Below are 13,166 nucleotides of genomic sequence, written 5' to 3' on the forward strand. Positions count from 1 at the left end.
TGAGAGCAAGATTGGTGTTCTGGTGCCACTTAAATCTGATTTTTACTGCACTTCACTAGACTTTCAAGGCATTACACCTCTTGTGGCCATGGTCACATTTGGAACCAGATTGGTGGATGAAAAGAAGGGGCAATGGGGTCAGCAATACAAACTGTGCCACATCTGGATGTAAATAAAAGGCAGCCCGGTGTACCACTCACCACAAGTTTAAACTGGGCGAATCAGACTTAAACAAAATGCTTATCTCATTACTACGGCGTATCTTCTAAGGCAAACCCTGATCACGCAGCCACTCAGCGGGGGCGGGAGGGCGCAACCGTCCCCCCGAGATCCCCCCCGGGAGCACAGCCCGCCTTCGCCTTGATTCACGTGCGCACCATCCAATAGCCGCCCGCTAAACGAAGGTAGCGGACCAACGAATTCAGCGCGCGGTGGGCGCGGGGCGGGTTCTAGGTGAACGTTCCAATGGCAGTCTGGGGCTACATGACAGGCTCTCAGCTGATCTTTCCTGCACAGTGAGTGCCGAGCCTTGTCTAAACCAGCCGTGTAGGACACAGTAGGACAGCGAAGCCTCGGCGTGGAGGCCATCTGGTGGTGCCCTTTAAGGATCCGCGCAACTGGCTGGAGGTAAATGTACATGTTCTGATACTGAGCGGACAAGGAGCAGGTGCATTTTAGTTGAGAAGAGTTCATCTGTCGGATTTTCGTGATGCAACATTATGTACTTCACTTGCCTTGGGAAACGTCTGTTGTAAGGTCGGCCACTGTTATTTGGATTCGGTGTTTGAAATTATTTCAAGCATTTCCTGGTTAGTTTACACCAACATTTTTTAATTTGATTTTCACATAACGATCCGCTGGAACGACATTATCCTGTACTTTTCCCTTCCCCTTCAGCCCATTATATTTTAACTCGTTTCCTTTTTGGAATAATTGTTGTATTTGGTTCAATTCCAGACCTCAACAACCTATTACATAAGCACTGCTGGCCATGTGCCACATTCGTTTTTGGTCAGTTGCATTCGCATCTACGTGTTCTGTTTATTTTCCGCTCTAAGAAGCTGCTCCTCCATAATTAATTACAATCCTTCAAGATGTAATCATCTCGATTATATACCGCCTTATATTTTGTCGTCTTCTTAGAACAATAGTTCTGGTCATTCCTTGGAGCTGGTGACAGTAGGAAATCTGCTCTAAGATTTCTGACATGCAGCTAGTGTGTTATTTCGGTATGTTTAATAGCTTTTTCTGCCTTTTAAATATTTTCAAGTGTTAAGACGTGTGTTTAATTGTTGTGTACCAACAATGAAATTATTACTAACAGTAATATAACAGGCTTGTAAGCATAATATTAATTAAAAAAAAGAAGCAAAGAGTAGGAGTAAACGGGTCCTTTTCACAATGGGTCACAGTTTAAAGATAAGGGGCAAATCTTTTAGGACCGAGATGAGAAAAACATTTTTCACACAGAGAGTGGTGAATCTCTGGAATTCTCTGCCACAGAAGGTAGTTGAGGCCAGTTCATTGGCTATATTTAAGAGGGAGTTAGATGTGGCCTTTGTGGCTAAAGGGATCAGGGGGTATGGAGAGAAGGCAGGTACAGGATACTGAGTTGGATGATCAGCCATGATCATATTGAATGGCGGTGCAGGCTCGAAGGGCTGAATGGCCTACTCATGCACCTATTTTCTATGTTTCTATGTATATATTAACAACCAAATATTTGTGCAAAAAAAAATGTCCTTGGTGCAACCAAAGTGATAGGAGTAGAATTAGACCATTTGGCCATCATCTACCCTGCCATTCAATCATGGCTGATCAATCTCTCACTCCTAACCCCATTGTCCTGCCTTCTCCCCATAACCGCTGACACCTGTACTAATCAAGAATCTATCTATCTCTGCCTGAAAAATATCCACTGACTTTGCCTCCACCGCCTTCTGTGGCAAAGAATTCCACAGATTTACCATCCTCTGACTAAATAAATTTCTCATCATCATCATCTTAAAAGAATGTCCTCTAATTCTGAGGCTATGACCTCTAGTCCTAGACTTTCCCACTAGTGGAAACATCTTCTCCATATCCAAGCTGTAATGGCAATTTCAAACTTTTCCAAGCTTCAGCTTTTCATTGCCATTACTACACAGGCGGAATAGAACTTATGCAGATGATAACAAAAACGAATCCCCCGGAAGTTCTTTCCAGTTTCATGAAGATCATGTTTTTGCAGCCTGCCACTTGACAAACCAACAGAAGGAAACATATGGATCAGTCGTGGCTATCCAAAATAAAAAAATAAATTACAAAAATGCAGATGATGATCAGAAGAATGTTCAGAAGGAACTCGAAACCAGATTCCAAATTGGTTCTTTATTGAAGTAGTTGTACAGCCAAAAAATTGAACATAACAGATCCTCTTTATTGATATACAAATTGTAGCTTTCTGTTCTTACTATTTGATCTGGTAAAAACTGTATTCTTTCTCCCGTGCCCGCTCCATTCTGATCTGACCACTCCCTCTCCAGTAGATATATGTAACGTTCATTTACGTATCAAAAACCCACCCCCCAAACGTACAAAATAATTCTACAAGAAATATGTAGACAAAACAATAAAATATGCTAATAGTAACTAGCCTAAGCATGAATGGCTCCGACAGACCAGCCCCTAATTGTTCTATGCATATAACGAAGCAATTATCAATAAACATTCAAAGGAGCTATAAAAGCTTAACATATTATCAATAACAAAAGGTATGCACTATGTGATGGCATTCAAACTTCTTCTTTGGCTTTTTGTTTGGCTTCTAATGTTGATAGCTCTTCTTTGAATCTTTGTCTTTGACAGAAAGAGACAATTGCGTTTTCTGTTTTGAGAAGATCTTCAGGACATAAAACATTGTCCGCAGAGTGAAAGGCCTGCCCCGCTTAGGCTATTTTTTTAGGCGCCTACAGGCGACTAGGCTGTCGTCACATGGTCGCTGGGGTGTCGCCTGTATGGTCGTGAGTAGTCTCCTCAGTCACCCAAAGAGTCGTAGCATTTTTCTGGTCGCCGCTGGATTTTAAACATGTTCAAAATATTTTGGCGTCATTGCGTTGACGCCAATGAGCGTAGCTTGATTTCTCCGGACATAGGTGCAACTTTAGAAGTATAGTCTTCGTATTGGTAGCAACATTCATTTCCTCCATATAGGTGAGATGTTCCATAACATTGCAACAACCTCTAAGAAACAGCAAAAACACATGCAATGCCTTCACATCCTCTGGCTTGATCACTGACCAAGCAAAAGTCTTGACCATGAATCCATTGGCAATTTTGTATTCATTACCAAAATATGAGTGCTTTTTCCTTTTGATAGCCATCGGCTGGAGGCAAATGTCGGCAACTGTAGGATAGCTCCTTTGAATACCCTCTTGTGTATTGGTCTTGAAAATACAAGCAATCACACTTATTGGTAGTTTTCGTTTCCACTCCTTTCTCAAATGCTGTAATGAAAACTTCATACTGCAAAGGGTCACCATCATAAACAGGAATGTCTCTTGGAGGTAAGGTAGAAGAGAGATTTTGTTGAGTTAGAAGAATAGTAATCTCATTCTGCTTCTCCATTAATTTCCAGATATCACGTTAGTTTCCATCATTAGTAGTGCTCATATGAGTCTGTACATTTGGCCTCTGAAAAGAGTGCCGGGTTGGATGGGTCTTAACATGAGCACTAACAGGTGGTTCATAAGTTGTTTGTTTTCAACAACCTGTTGCTGGGAGTAAGTTCCGGTTCCCATCACTTGATCAGGCCAGTATTCATCTGTCTGTAGATTTGATTTAGCTGCTGCTTCCCTTTTAGCAGCTCCTTCCATAAAAAAAGCTCATCCCGTGAGATATTCTCAAGCTGCTTCTTGAACCCTTGAACCCTCAAGTATATTGATCCTTCTACTGGCTACTGCCATCTCTGTCTTTAATTCCAGCTGTTCCTTATCTCTTTTCAATTGCCTCTTTTGTGCCTCAGTCTCTCTTATCAGTTGCTCCATTTGTCTATTCAACTGTTCTTCTTGTGCCTCATGCTTGTGCCTTTTGTCCATGGCGACAGTCCGTTCCAAGACAACAGCCATATCTACTTGAGCTTCAGTACGACAAGAGACCCTTGAAAATGCACATGATGAAGAATTAGATTTGTGGCTTGATCTGTTTGAGACATTTGAAACACTATCTTCAGGTCCACTTTCTTCTGTGGATACAACACTTTGTTGTATAGCACTTCCAACTATAGTGTGTGTAGTTTATTGTCCAATTTCAGATAACCACCCATCTACATCTTGTATACAACCATTAAACAATTCCATTATTTGTTTAAACCACTGATCTTGCCTTTCAAGCTCCTTTTCAGGCAGTGGTATTTCCAGCAATGACTCATGCTTTTTTCTAACTTCATTGCAGAACTCGGTTATTTGAACCAGGTTAGATTGTACTTCATTCATATTTTCATCTGATTTCATGAGCTCCTTCAGATTTTAAATTAACTTGTCAGCTTGTTTACATGTCGTATTTCTTGACTTTTGACATCTTTCCATGAACAATACCTGGCCTTTGTCGGTGAGTTTAATGGTTCTTCTTTCTTTTCCAGAATCCTGTTCCACTTCGCCCTCTTGTGGCTGAGCTTTAGACATACTGGCTCACTATCCCTATAAGACGTGTTGACGTTATGACATATGCTTCCAGACTGGAATTCAAAATAACTAAGCGGGAATTCAAAACAACAGTTTTCCAATCCTCGTTATTCAGTTTGGCGCAGGTGGCGACCTTGTCCAATTGCCGGCGTCAATTTGTTCCTTTGTTCCAGATTTCTAAGCTTCAGTTCCACTCATAGAATACAGTTTTTAGTTTAATGTAATGGCAATTTCAAACTTTTCCAAGCTTCAGCTTTACATTGCCGTTACTACACAGGCAGGGAGGAGTAGAACTTATGCAGACGATAACAAAAACAATTCCTTCAGTCATTCTTTCCAGTTTAATTGATTCTTTATTGAAGTAGTTGTACAGACACAGAAGTGAACATATCAGATCCTCTTTATTCATATACAAATTGGAGCTTTTCGTTCTTACAATCTGATCTGGTAAAAACCACCCCCCCCCCCTCAAACGCGCCAAAATTACGCACATGGCCAGTGGCAGAACTGCAGCGCTGCTGAAGGTAAGTATTGTAACATACCTACTATCACAATAGCTTGGAATGACAAACTGGCCCATAACATCTCTGTTTGGGGAAATCCTTCATTGCAACCTGTGAAAATTAATCATAATTTATATTTCTTAGTTTCAACCATTTATTTATTTGGTTCTTTCAATGTGCTATATATAAGGGTATAAAATGATTAGTCATTTTTAAAAAAACACGGTGAGCCAATGCAGTTGAATCAGATATTTTTGTTGCTGTATCCGTAATTCTTCTCTGTGAAAGAACACCACTTCAAACTGAAATATGTGCGACTTTTAGAGTGAAATAATAACGGTGAGCAACTTAAAAATGGCTTAACAAATGCTTAAAATACAGGAAATAAATAGCAAGCCACAGAGGAAGCCTTTAATCTGCGGCGAGAGTTAGGGTAGGATTTTTATCACAGACACAGACACAGACACACACACCGTATGAGTATGCGGGAACTTCCCTCAAGCATGAAGGAGAGTTTCAGTGACCTCATAGGACCATGTGTCAACCATGCTGCGAGTTTGAGTCGAGCACAAACTCTTCTAAACTTGTAAATTAGGTCCCCGCAGTGATACAGGCCCTTAACTCTGCTCCTACAACATTATGAACTTAAGCTCGGCCTAGTCTGCTCAACCTTTCCCAATAGCTCATGCCTTCTAATCCTGGCAACATCCTCATAATTCTTCTCTGCGCCTTTTCCAGCTTAACAACATCTTTCCTATAACATGGTGATCAAAACTGAATACAATATTCCAAATGTGGCCTCGCCAATTATTTATACAATTGTAACATGACCTTCCGACTTCTATACTCAATATCCTGACTGATGATGGCCAATGTGCCGAAAGCCGCCTTGATCTACAGGCCATTTATGAAGTATTCAGATCCCTTCACATTTTTCACATTTTGTTACGTTACAGCCTTATTCTAAATTGGCTAATATTTTTCATCAATCTACACACAATACCCCATATTTAATAAGTGAAAACAGGTGTTTAGAAATTTTTGCAAAGTAATTAAAAATAAATAACTGAAATATCATATTTACATAAGTATCCAGACCCTTTACTCAGTACTTTGTTGAGGCATCTTTGGCAGCGATTACAGCCTCATGTCTTCTTGGGTATAACTCTACAAGCTTGGCACACCTGTATTTGAGTAATTTCTCCCATTCTTCTCTGCAGATCCTCTCAAGCTCTGTCAGGTTGAATGGGGAGCGTTGATGCACAGCTATTTTCAGGCCCCTCCGGAGATGTTCGATCGGGTTAAAGTCCGGGCTCTGGCTGGGCCACTCAAGGATATTCACAGACTTGTCACGAAGCCACTCCTGCATTGTCGTGGCTGTGTGCTTGGGGTCGTTGTCCTGTTGGAAGGTGAACCTCCGCCCCAGTCTGAAGTCCAAAATGCTCTGGAGCAGGTTTTCATCAAGGATCTCTCTGTATTTTGCTCTGTTCATCTTTCCCTCGATCCTGACTAGTCTCCCAGTTCCTGCCGCTGAAAAACATCCCCACAGCATGATGCTGCCACCACCATGCTTCACCATAGGTATGGTATTGGCCATGTGATGAGCGGTGCCTGGTTTCCACCAGACGTGACGCTTGATATTCAGGCCAAAGAGTTCAATCTTGGTTTCATCAGACCAGAGAATCTTGTTTCTCATGCCTTTTAATAAGTGAAAACAGGTGTTTAGAAATTTTTGCAAAGTAATTAAAAATAAATAACTGAAATATCACATTTACACGAGTATCCAGACCCTTTACTCAGTACTTTGTTGAGGCACCGCACCGCTCAGCCCACTTGGAGTTTGTTCAGGGCAAACTCCAAGTGGGCTGTCATGTGCCTTTTACTGATGAGTGGCTTCCGCCTGGCCACTCTACCATAAAGGCCTGATTGGTGGAATGCTGCAGATATAGTTGTCCTTCTGGAAGGTTCTCCACAGAGGAATCTGGCGCTCTGTCAGAGTGACCATCAGAATGATGGAAGCCACTGTGCTCTTCGGGACCTGCAATGCTGCAAAAATTGTTTAACACCTTTCCCCAGATCTGTGCCTCAACACAATCCTGTCTCTGAGGACTACGGACAATTCCTTCGTCTTCATGGCTTGGTTTTTGCTCTGTACATACACGGTCAACTGCGGAACCTTATATAGGCAGGTGTGTGCCTTTCCAAATCATTTACAATCAATTTAATTTACCACTGATGGATTTCAATCAAGTTGTAGAAACATCTCAAGGATAATCAATGGAAACAGGATGAACCTAAGCACAATTTTGAGTGTCATACAAAGGGTCTGAATACTTATGTAAATGTGATATTTCAATTATTTATTTTTATTTTCTTTGCAAAAATTTCTAAACACCTGTTTTTGCTTCTTCATTCTGCAGTATTGTGTATAGATTGATTAAAAAAATGAATTTAATTCATTTTAAAATAAGGCTGTAACATAACAAAATGTGGAAAAAGTGAAGGGGTCTGAATACTTTCTGAATTCTGTATCTACCTGTGACGCCACTTTCAAGGAACTATGTACTTGCACTCCAAGATCCCTCTGCTCTACAACATCCCCAGAGCCCTGCCCTTCACTGTGTAGGTCCTGTCCTGGTTAGACTTCCCAAAGTGCATTGCCTCACATTTCACTATATTAAACTCTATCAACCCACCTGCCCAACCGATCAAGATCCTGCTGCAATTTTTGACAATCATCTTCACTATCGCCAATACTACCCACTTTAGTGTCATTGCAAACTTACTAATCATGCCTTGTATGTTCTCATCCTAATTAGTGATATAGATGAATAACAGCAATGAGCCCAACACAAAATCCTGATGCACACCACTAGTCACAGGCCTCCAGTTCGAAAAGCTACCTTCTCATCATCACCCTCTGCTTCCTTCGATTAAGCCAATTTTCTATCCATTTGCTAGTCATATCGGACTCTTTAGTCCGGGGCACAAATAGGCATTTCTGTGGCCGTGAGAGAGACTCCAGGATGGTGTGTTGCATCTCTATTGCCAGGATCAATGATGTCTCTGAACAGGACCTTTATGGTTGTAATCTCAGGATTGCTTCCTGTGCCACGTGCTGGGGAGGCAAGGACTGGATAGATAGTGCAGTGCCTTGTGCAGCAGGAGGCGCTCCAGGTACATGGATCATTGGGTGGAATCTGTACAAGAACGACACCTTGCACCAAAACTGGAGGGGAACAAATATTGCTGCAGGGAGGTTTACTGGGGCAACTCTGGAGGATTTAAACTAGTGTGACAAGGGAATGGGAATCGGAACAGTAGTGGAGGGAGTAAGGGGAAGGTAGAGATTAAAGGGCATGTCGCATTTGGGCCATCACTTATGCGACAGGCCGGTAGTGACTGACGCGTGACGGTCCCGCATGTCATCATGCGTCCGCACATCCGTCTGGAGCGCGTGACTTCATTTAAAGATAAACACAAAATACAGGAGTAACTCAGCAGGACCGGCAGCATCTCTGGAGAGAAGGAATGGATGATGTTTCGGTTTGAAACTCTTCTTCAGTCTGAAAGAAGGGTCTTGACCCGAAACGTCACCCATTGCTTCTCTCCAGAGATGCTGCTGGTCCCACTGAGCTGCTCCATTTTGTGTCTATCTTCAGTCTTCTTGGCCCCGCTCTGGGAGTAGGATTGGGAGCAGATCCGGATCTGCAATGACCGTGAGCCCCATGCTGAGTTTGACGATCGCTTGCCTGCTTCTGCTGCTGGTGGGAGGTGAGACTTTGCGCCGCGCCAGGGTCTTGAGCCTGTCGCACTTTGACCATCAGTTACATGACAGGCTTGTGGCGCGCGAAGATTTCATTCAGGACGAAGTCCACACTCCTCCATGCCACTCCATGCGCCCGTCCCCACGCTACCCACACGCTAGTAGGTCGCGTAAATGGCGTGCAAAAGACAGCCAAGTGGGACAGGCCCTTAAGTCAAATACGTTTGAAAGGTAAAGTAGGACTAGCGTAATTATAGTGATGGGGCTGATGGGTTGGATTGTATTTATTTTGGTGTAAACAGTATTATGGGGAAGATAGATGAACCTAGAACCTGTATTTATCTCAAATTACTGAGAGAGGCAAGAGAGAAGATCTTTGTATCATCTAGCTATAGGTGAGGTCCCAGAGGATTGCAGAATAGCCAGTTTTATTCTTCTGTTTAAGAAGGGCAGTCAGGACAAACCAGGAAATTATAAAGCCTGGTGAGCTTTGTATCAGTCGTAAGGAAGTTATTGGAGAAGATCCCTAAGAATGGGATCTGTTTGCATGTGACAAGACGTACTTATTAGAGATAGTCAACATGGCTTTGTGTGAGGAAGATCATGTCTTACCAACATAACTGATTTTTTTTTAAGAGGTGATAAAGATGATTAATGAGAGTAGGACAGTGGATGTTGTATGAATGTACTTTCATAAAGCTTTCACCAAGGTCCCTTATGGTAGGCTGATCCAGAAAATGAAGGCACATTGAGTCCATGGAGGCTTGGTAGATTGGATTCAAAATTGGGTTGGCCATGGATGACAGCAGGTAGTGGTGGAAGGGATATTCTATCTGGAGGTCTGTGACCAGTGGTGTTCGCTAGGATCGATGCTGGGACCTCTGTAGTTAATTCAGTACCAAGCAATGCTACCTTATTAGAAGTATCTTTTCTCAGATGAGACCTTTTATCATTGAATTATCAGCTTGAAGAAGGGTCCCGAACCAAAATGTCAACTGTGCATGTTCTCCAGAGATGCTACCTGACCCGCAGTTATTCCAGCACTTTGTGTCTGCTTTTATAAACCAACATCTGCAATTCCTTTTTTTCTAGTAAAGTGTGTCCTTGCATCTCGGTAATCATTACTAAAAGAAGCCCAGTATTCTGGCAAAATATTTATTTCTCAACTAACATCTTTAAATAAAGGACATTTATTAATCTTTCACGTCATATTTGTATGCAGGACCTTGCTGTTGACTATTGTATTTCCAGGCACTACAATATTGATGAGACTGTAACAGTAGTTCATGGGCTGGTGATCACTTTAAGACATCCCGAGATCGTAAAAGGTCACTCCAAATAGTTGGGCCTACCTATCAGGGGAATTATACTTGAACATACATAGAACATAGAGCAGTACAGCACAGGAACAGGTACTTCCACCCACAATGTCTGTGCTGAATATGATGGCAAGATAAACTAATGTATATTTGTGTGGTTTGATGATCTGGAAACAGAAATAAGATGGAAATCAGGGTTAGGAGGCTTTGACTAGTGGAGTACAGGAATGATAGTTCCCCATTCCCCAACCTCTCCCCCCCCCCCCCCCCCCCCCCCCCCCCCCTCTCTGATGATCTCTGATGGGTGTCTAAAGTCAGGGGATCACAGTCTCAAAGTAGGGTGTTATACATAGGGGAGACGTTATTTTCAAAGGGCGCTTGGTGAATCTTTGGAATTCTGTATCAACGGCACAAGAGGATATTGGGCGGAATCATGGGGTTGGTGCAGGAAAGTGGCAGAGAAGTAAAAGATCAATTTGATCTTTTTGAATTGTGGAGTGGGTGCATTAGCACCAAATGACCCAATCCTTTTTTTAAATGTTATAATTTTTACTTGGCGCAAACTTGTAATAAAAAGGAACCAATATATATATTAAATATATTAATATATATTAAACCAAATATAGACACAAAATGCTTGAGTAATTCACCAGGTGAGACAATAACCCATTGCGTTATTCCAACATTTTGTGTCCATCTTTCAGCCATTACATTCCTTGGGTAATGCTAGGATTTAGAACTAAAGTTTTAATCCACTGTTGGTGAATGGCATCAAGATTGATTCCAGAATCTGAGGTTATTACATTTGTTTCACATTGGGAATAGACAAATCTCTCTCTGTAAAACATCAACAGAAGCATTGTTATCAGCCAAAAATAATCTTGCCTGTAAGTAGAAATGGGACTTCCAACTGTGGTCATGATTATATTACCAGCTCCAGCCTGTGTTTTAAGGAAGTGTACTTTTTTTTCTGGTAAAGTTTGAAATACAGGAAGGTAATGGGTTTAGTTGTCATTATGATTCTGGAGGAACTTCACTTAGAACTGTAAGAAATACATCATTTGTCCACCCTTGACCCATATTCCTCTAAACCTTTCCTATCCATGTACCTGTCCAAGTATCTGTTAAATGCTGTTATTGTACCTACTTCAACTATGTTCTCGGGCAGCTCGTTCCATATATCCACCACCAAGCTAAGAATAGTTGGAAGCAGCAAAAGTTGAGCATTGGGTCAGAAGGACATTTGAATAGTGTAAGGGGATGCCAGCAGTGGTCAGCCGAAGAAGAATAGATTACTGTGTGAATATGAGTATTTAGGGTGAGGTTGCCTAAAGAGCCCTAGTTTTTACTTTGTTCATTAGCGGAGACCGTCAGTCGGGGAAAGTAAAGCGGCAGTAAATTGGAGTGACACAAACGCAGTTGATGGAATCTAGAAAATTAGAAGGTGTCGCTGACTGAATAAAATTGAGCAAGCCAATTAATTATATGCTTATACATGTGAATGTACAAATTATTTGTCACCCAATTAATGTTTTTGGGCAAATTCACTTAACACTGTATATGGCTGTGTGTATAATCTAAAAATGTCCTTCCCCCTCTTCCACCAACATTTACTTTCCTAAATTGACTTCTCCAATCCACATGTTCTGCTTATTACTTACTACGTCCACATTTCTAACCGCTCCAAACAATATTTCCTCATTTCCCTTCGCCTCTTAAGTTCTCAATAATTCCCTTTCAAGGACATCTCTGCTTCCCCAATGTAAAATATTCCCATGTCAATTTAAATATCATCAAATATGACGCATTCTGTTTTGTATATCATAGCTTATTACTTCTCAAAATCAACCACTTCCATTTTCTTATGAAGGATATTGTCTAATCATTGTCATTCATTAAGTGACAAAATATAATGCTATCTGTAGGAGTATCTTGCAAAAAAAAAAGTTTATTGTGCAGTTTGCTTATGTAATCAGTTAGCTTTGCATCGCCATGGTGATTTCTTGCGGTCTACTTTTCCATGTCCAGATTTTTGTTCACAATCATTTTCTTTGTGTTTTGTCTTGTACGTAGGATCTTGTTTCCCTGAGAGCAATGAAACGGCTGTTTTCTGTAGAGCCTATTGTCGCTCTTTACATCTTGGCTAACGTGGCAGGTTCCATCTTAATTCAGCAGTATATTTATCGTAAGATATGGGAGAATGAAACTAACAGCAGTTACACTGACAATCAAAATAGATCAAACTGTTACAAAAACCACAGTAGCCATACGAAACGACAGGTTAGTTTGCACAAATGTTGCTCGATGAAGTTACAATTGAAGTGGAATTGTAAATCTCTTACTATAATAATTATTACTTATAAGCTATTTATTTAACTATTTTAATACTTTTAAATATTATTGCATATTAAATATTGTTGCATCTGCCTGTGATTATCTTTTATTGAACTTGCATTTGGGTTGGGCGAAATGAGCTATTTTAGATTATAAAATAGGTGATTTACAAGCCAAGACAAATTTAACTCTTGCAATAAATACAAGTGCACCTAAGTATAGCACAGGTATAACAAATAAATTATTTATAAAATGTATTTAACATGATAAAAGTATCAAGGAATATGAACCTAAGACTTTAAAATACCTAATGAACCTAAGACTTAAAAAAAAAATTTGAAGAGGTTACTAGGGAAATTGACGAGGGTAAAGCAGTGGATATTGTCTATATGGACTTTAGTAAGGCCTTTGACAAGGTTCCTCATGGAAGGTTGGTTAAGAAGGTTCAACTGTTGGGTATAAATGCTGGAGTAGCAAGATGGATTCAACAGTGGCTGAATGGGAGAAGCCAGAGGGTAATGGTGGATGGTTGTTTGTCGGGTTGGAGGCAGGTGACTAGTGGGGTGCCTCAAGGATCGGTGTT

The 13,166-nt window shown here is 41.1% G+C and overlaps 1 protein-coding gene across 1 annotated transcript in view; it reads left to right on the plus strand.

The window, feature by feature from the left end:
* Window positions 1-483: 483 nt before the first annotated feature.
* The window catches only part of slc46a3 (solute carrier family 46 member 3), a 32,323-nt gene continuing 19,640 nt past the window's right edge, over window positions 484-13,166 (plus strand). The window contains exons 1-2 of the mRNA XM_055636889.1: window positions 484-627; window positions 12,323-12,529. Coding sequence (XP_055492864.1) covers window positions 12,344-12,529 — 186 coding nt within the window. The 5' untranslated portion in view covers window positions 484-627; window positions 12,323-12,343. The remainder of the gene's footprint in view (window positions 628-12,322; window positions 12,530-13,166) is intronic.

Source organism: Leucoraja erinacea, chromosome 6, assembly GCF_028641065.1.
Source record: "Leucoraja erinacea ecotype New England chromosome 6, Leri_hhj_1, whole genome shotgun sequence".
Taxonomy (NCBI): domain Eukaryota; kingdom Metazoa; phylum Chordata; class Chondrichthyes; order Rajiformes; family Rajidae; genus Leucoraja; species Leucoraja erinaceus.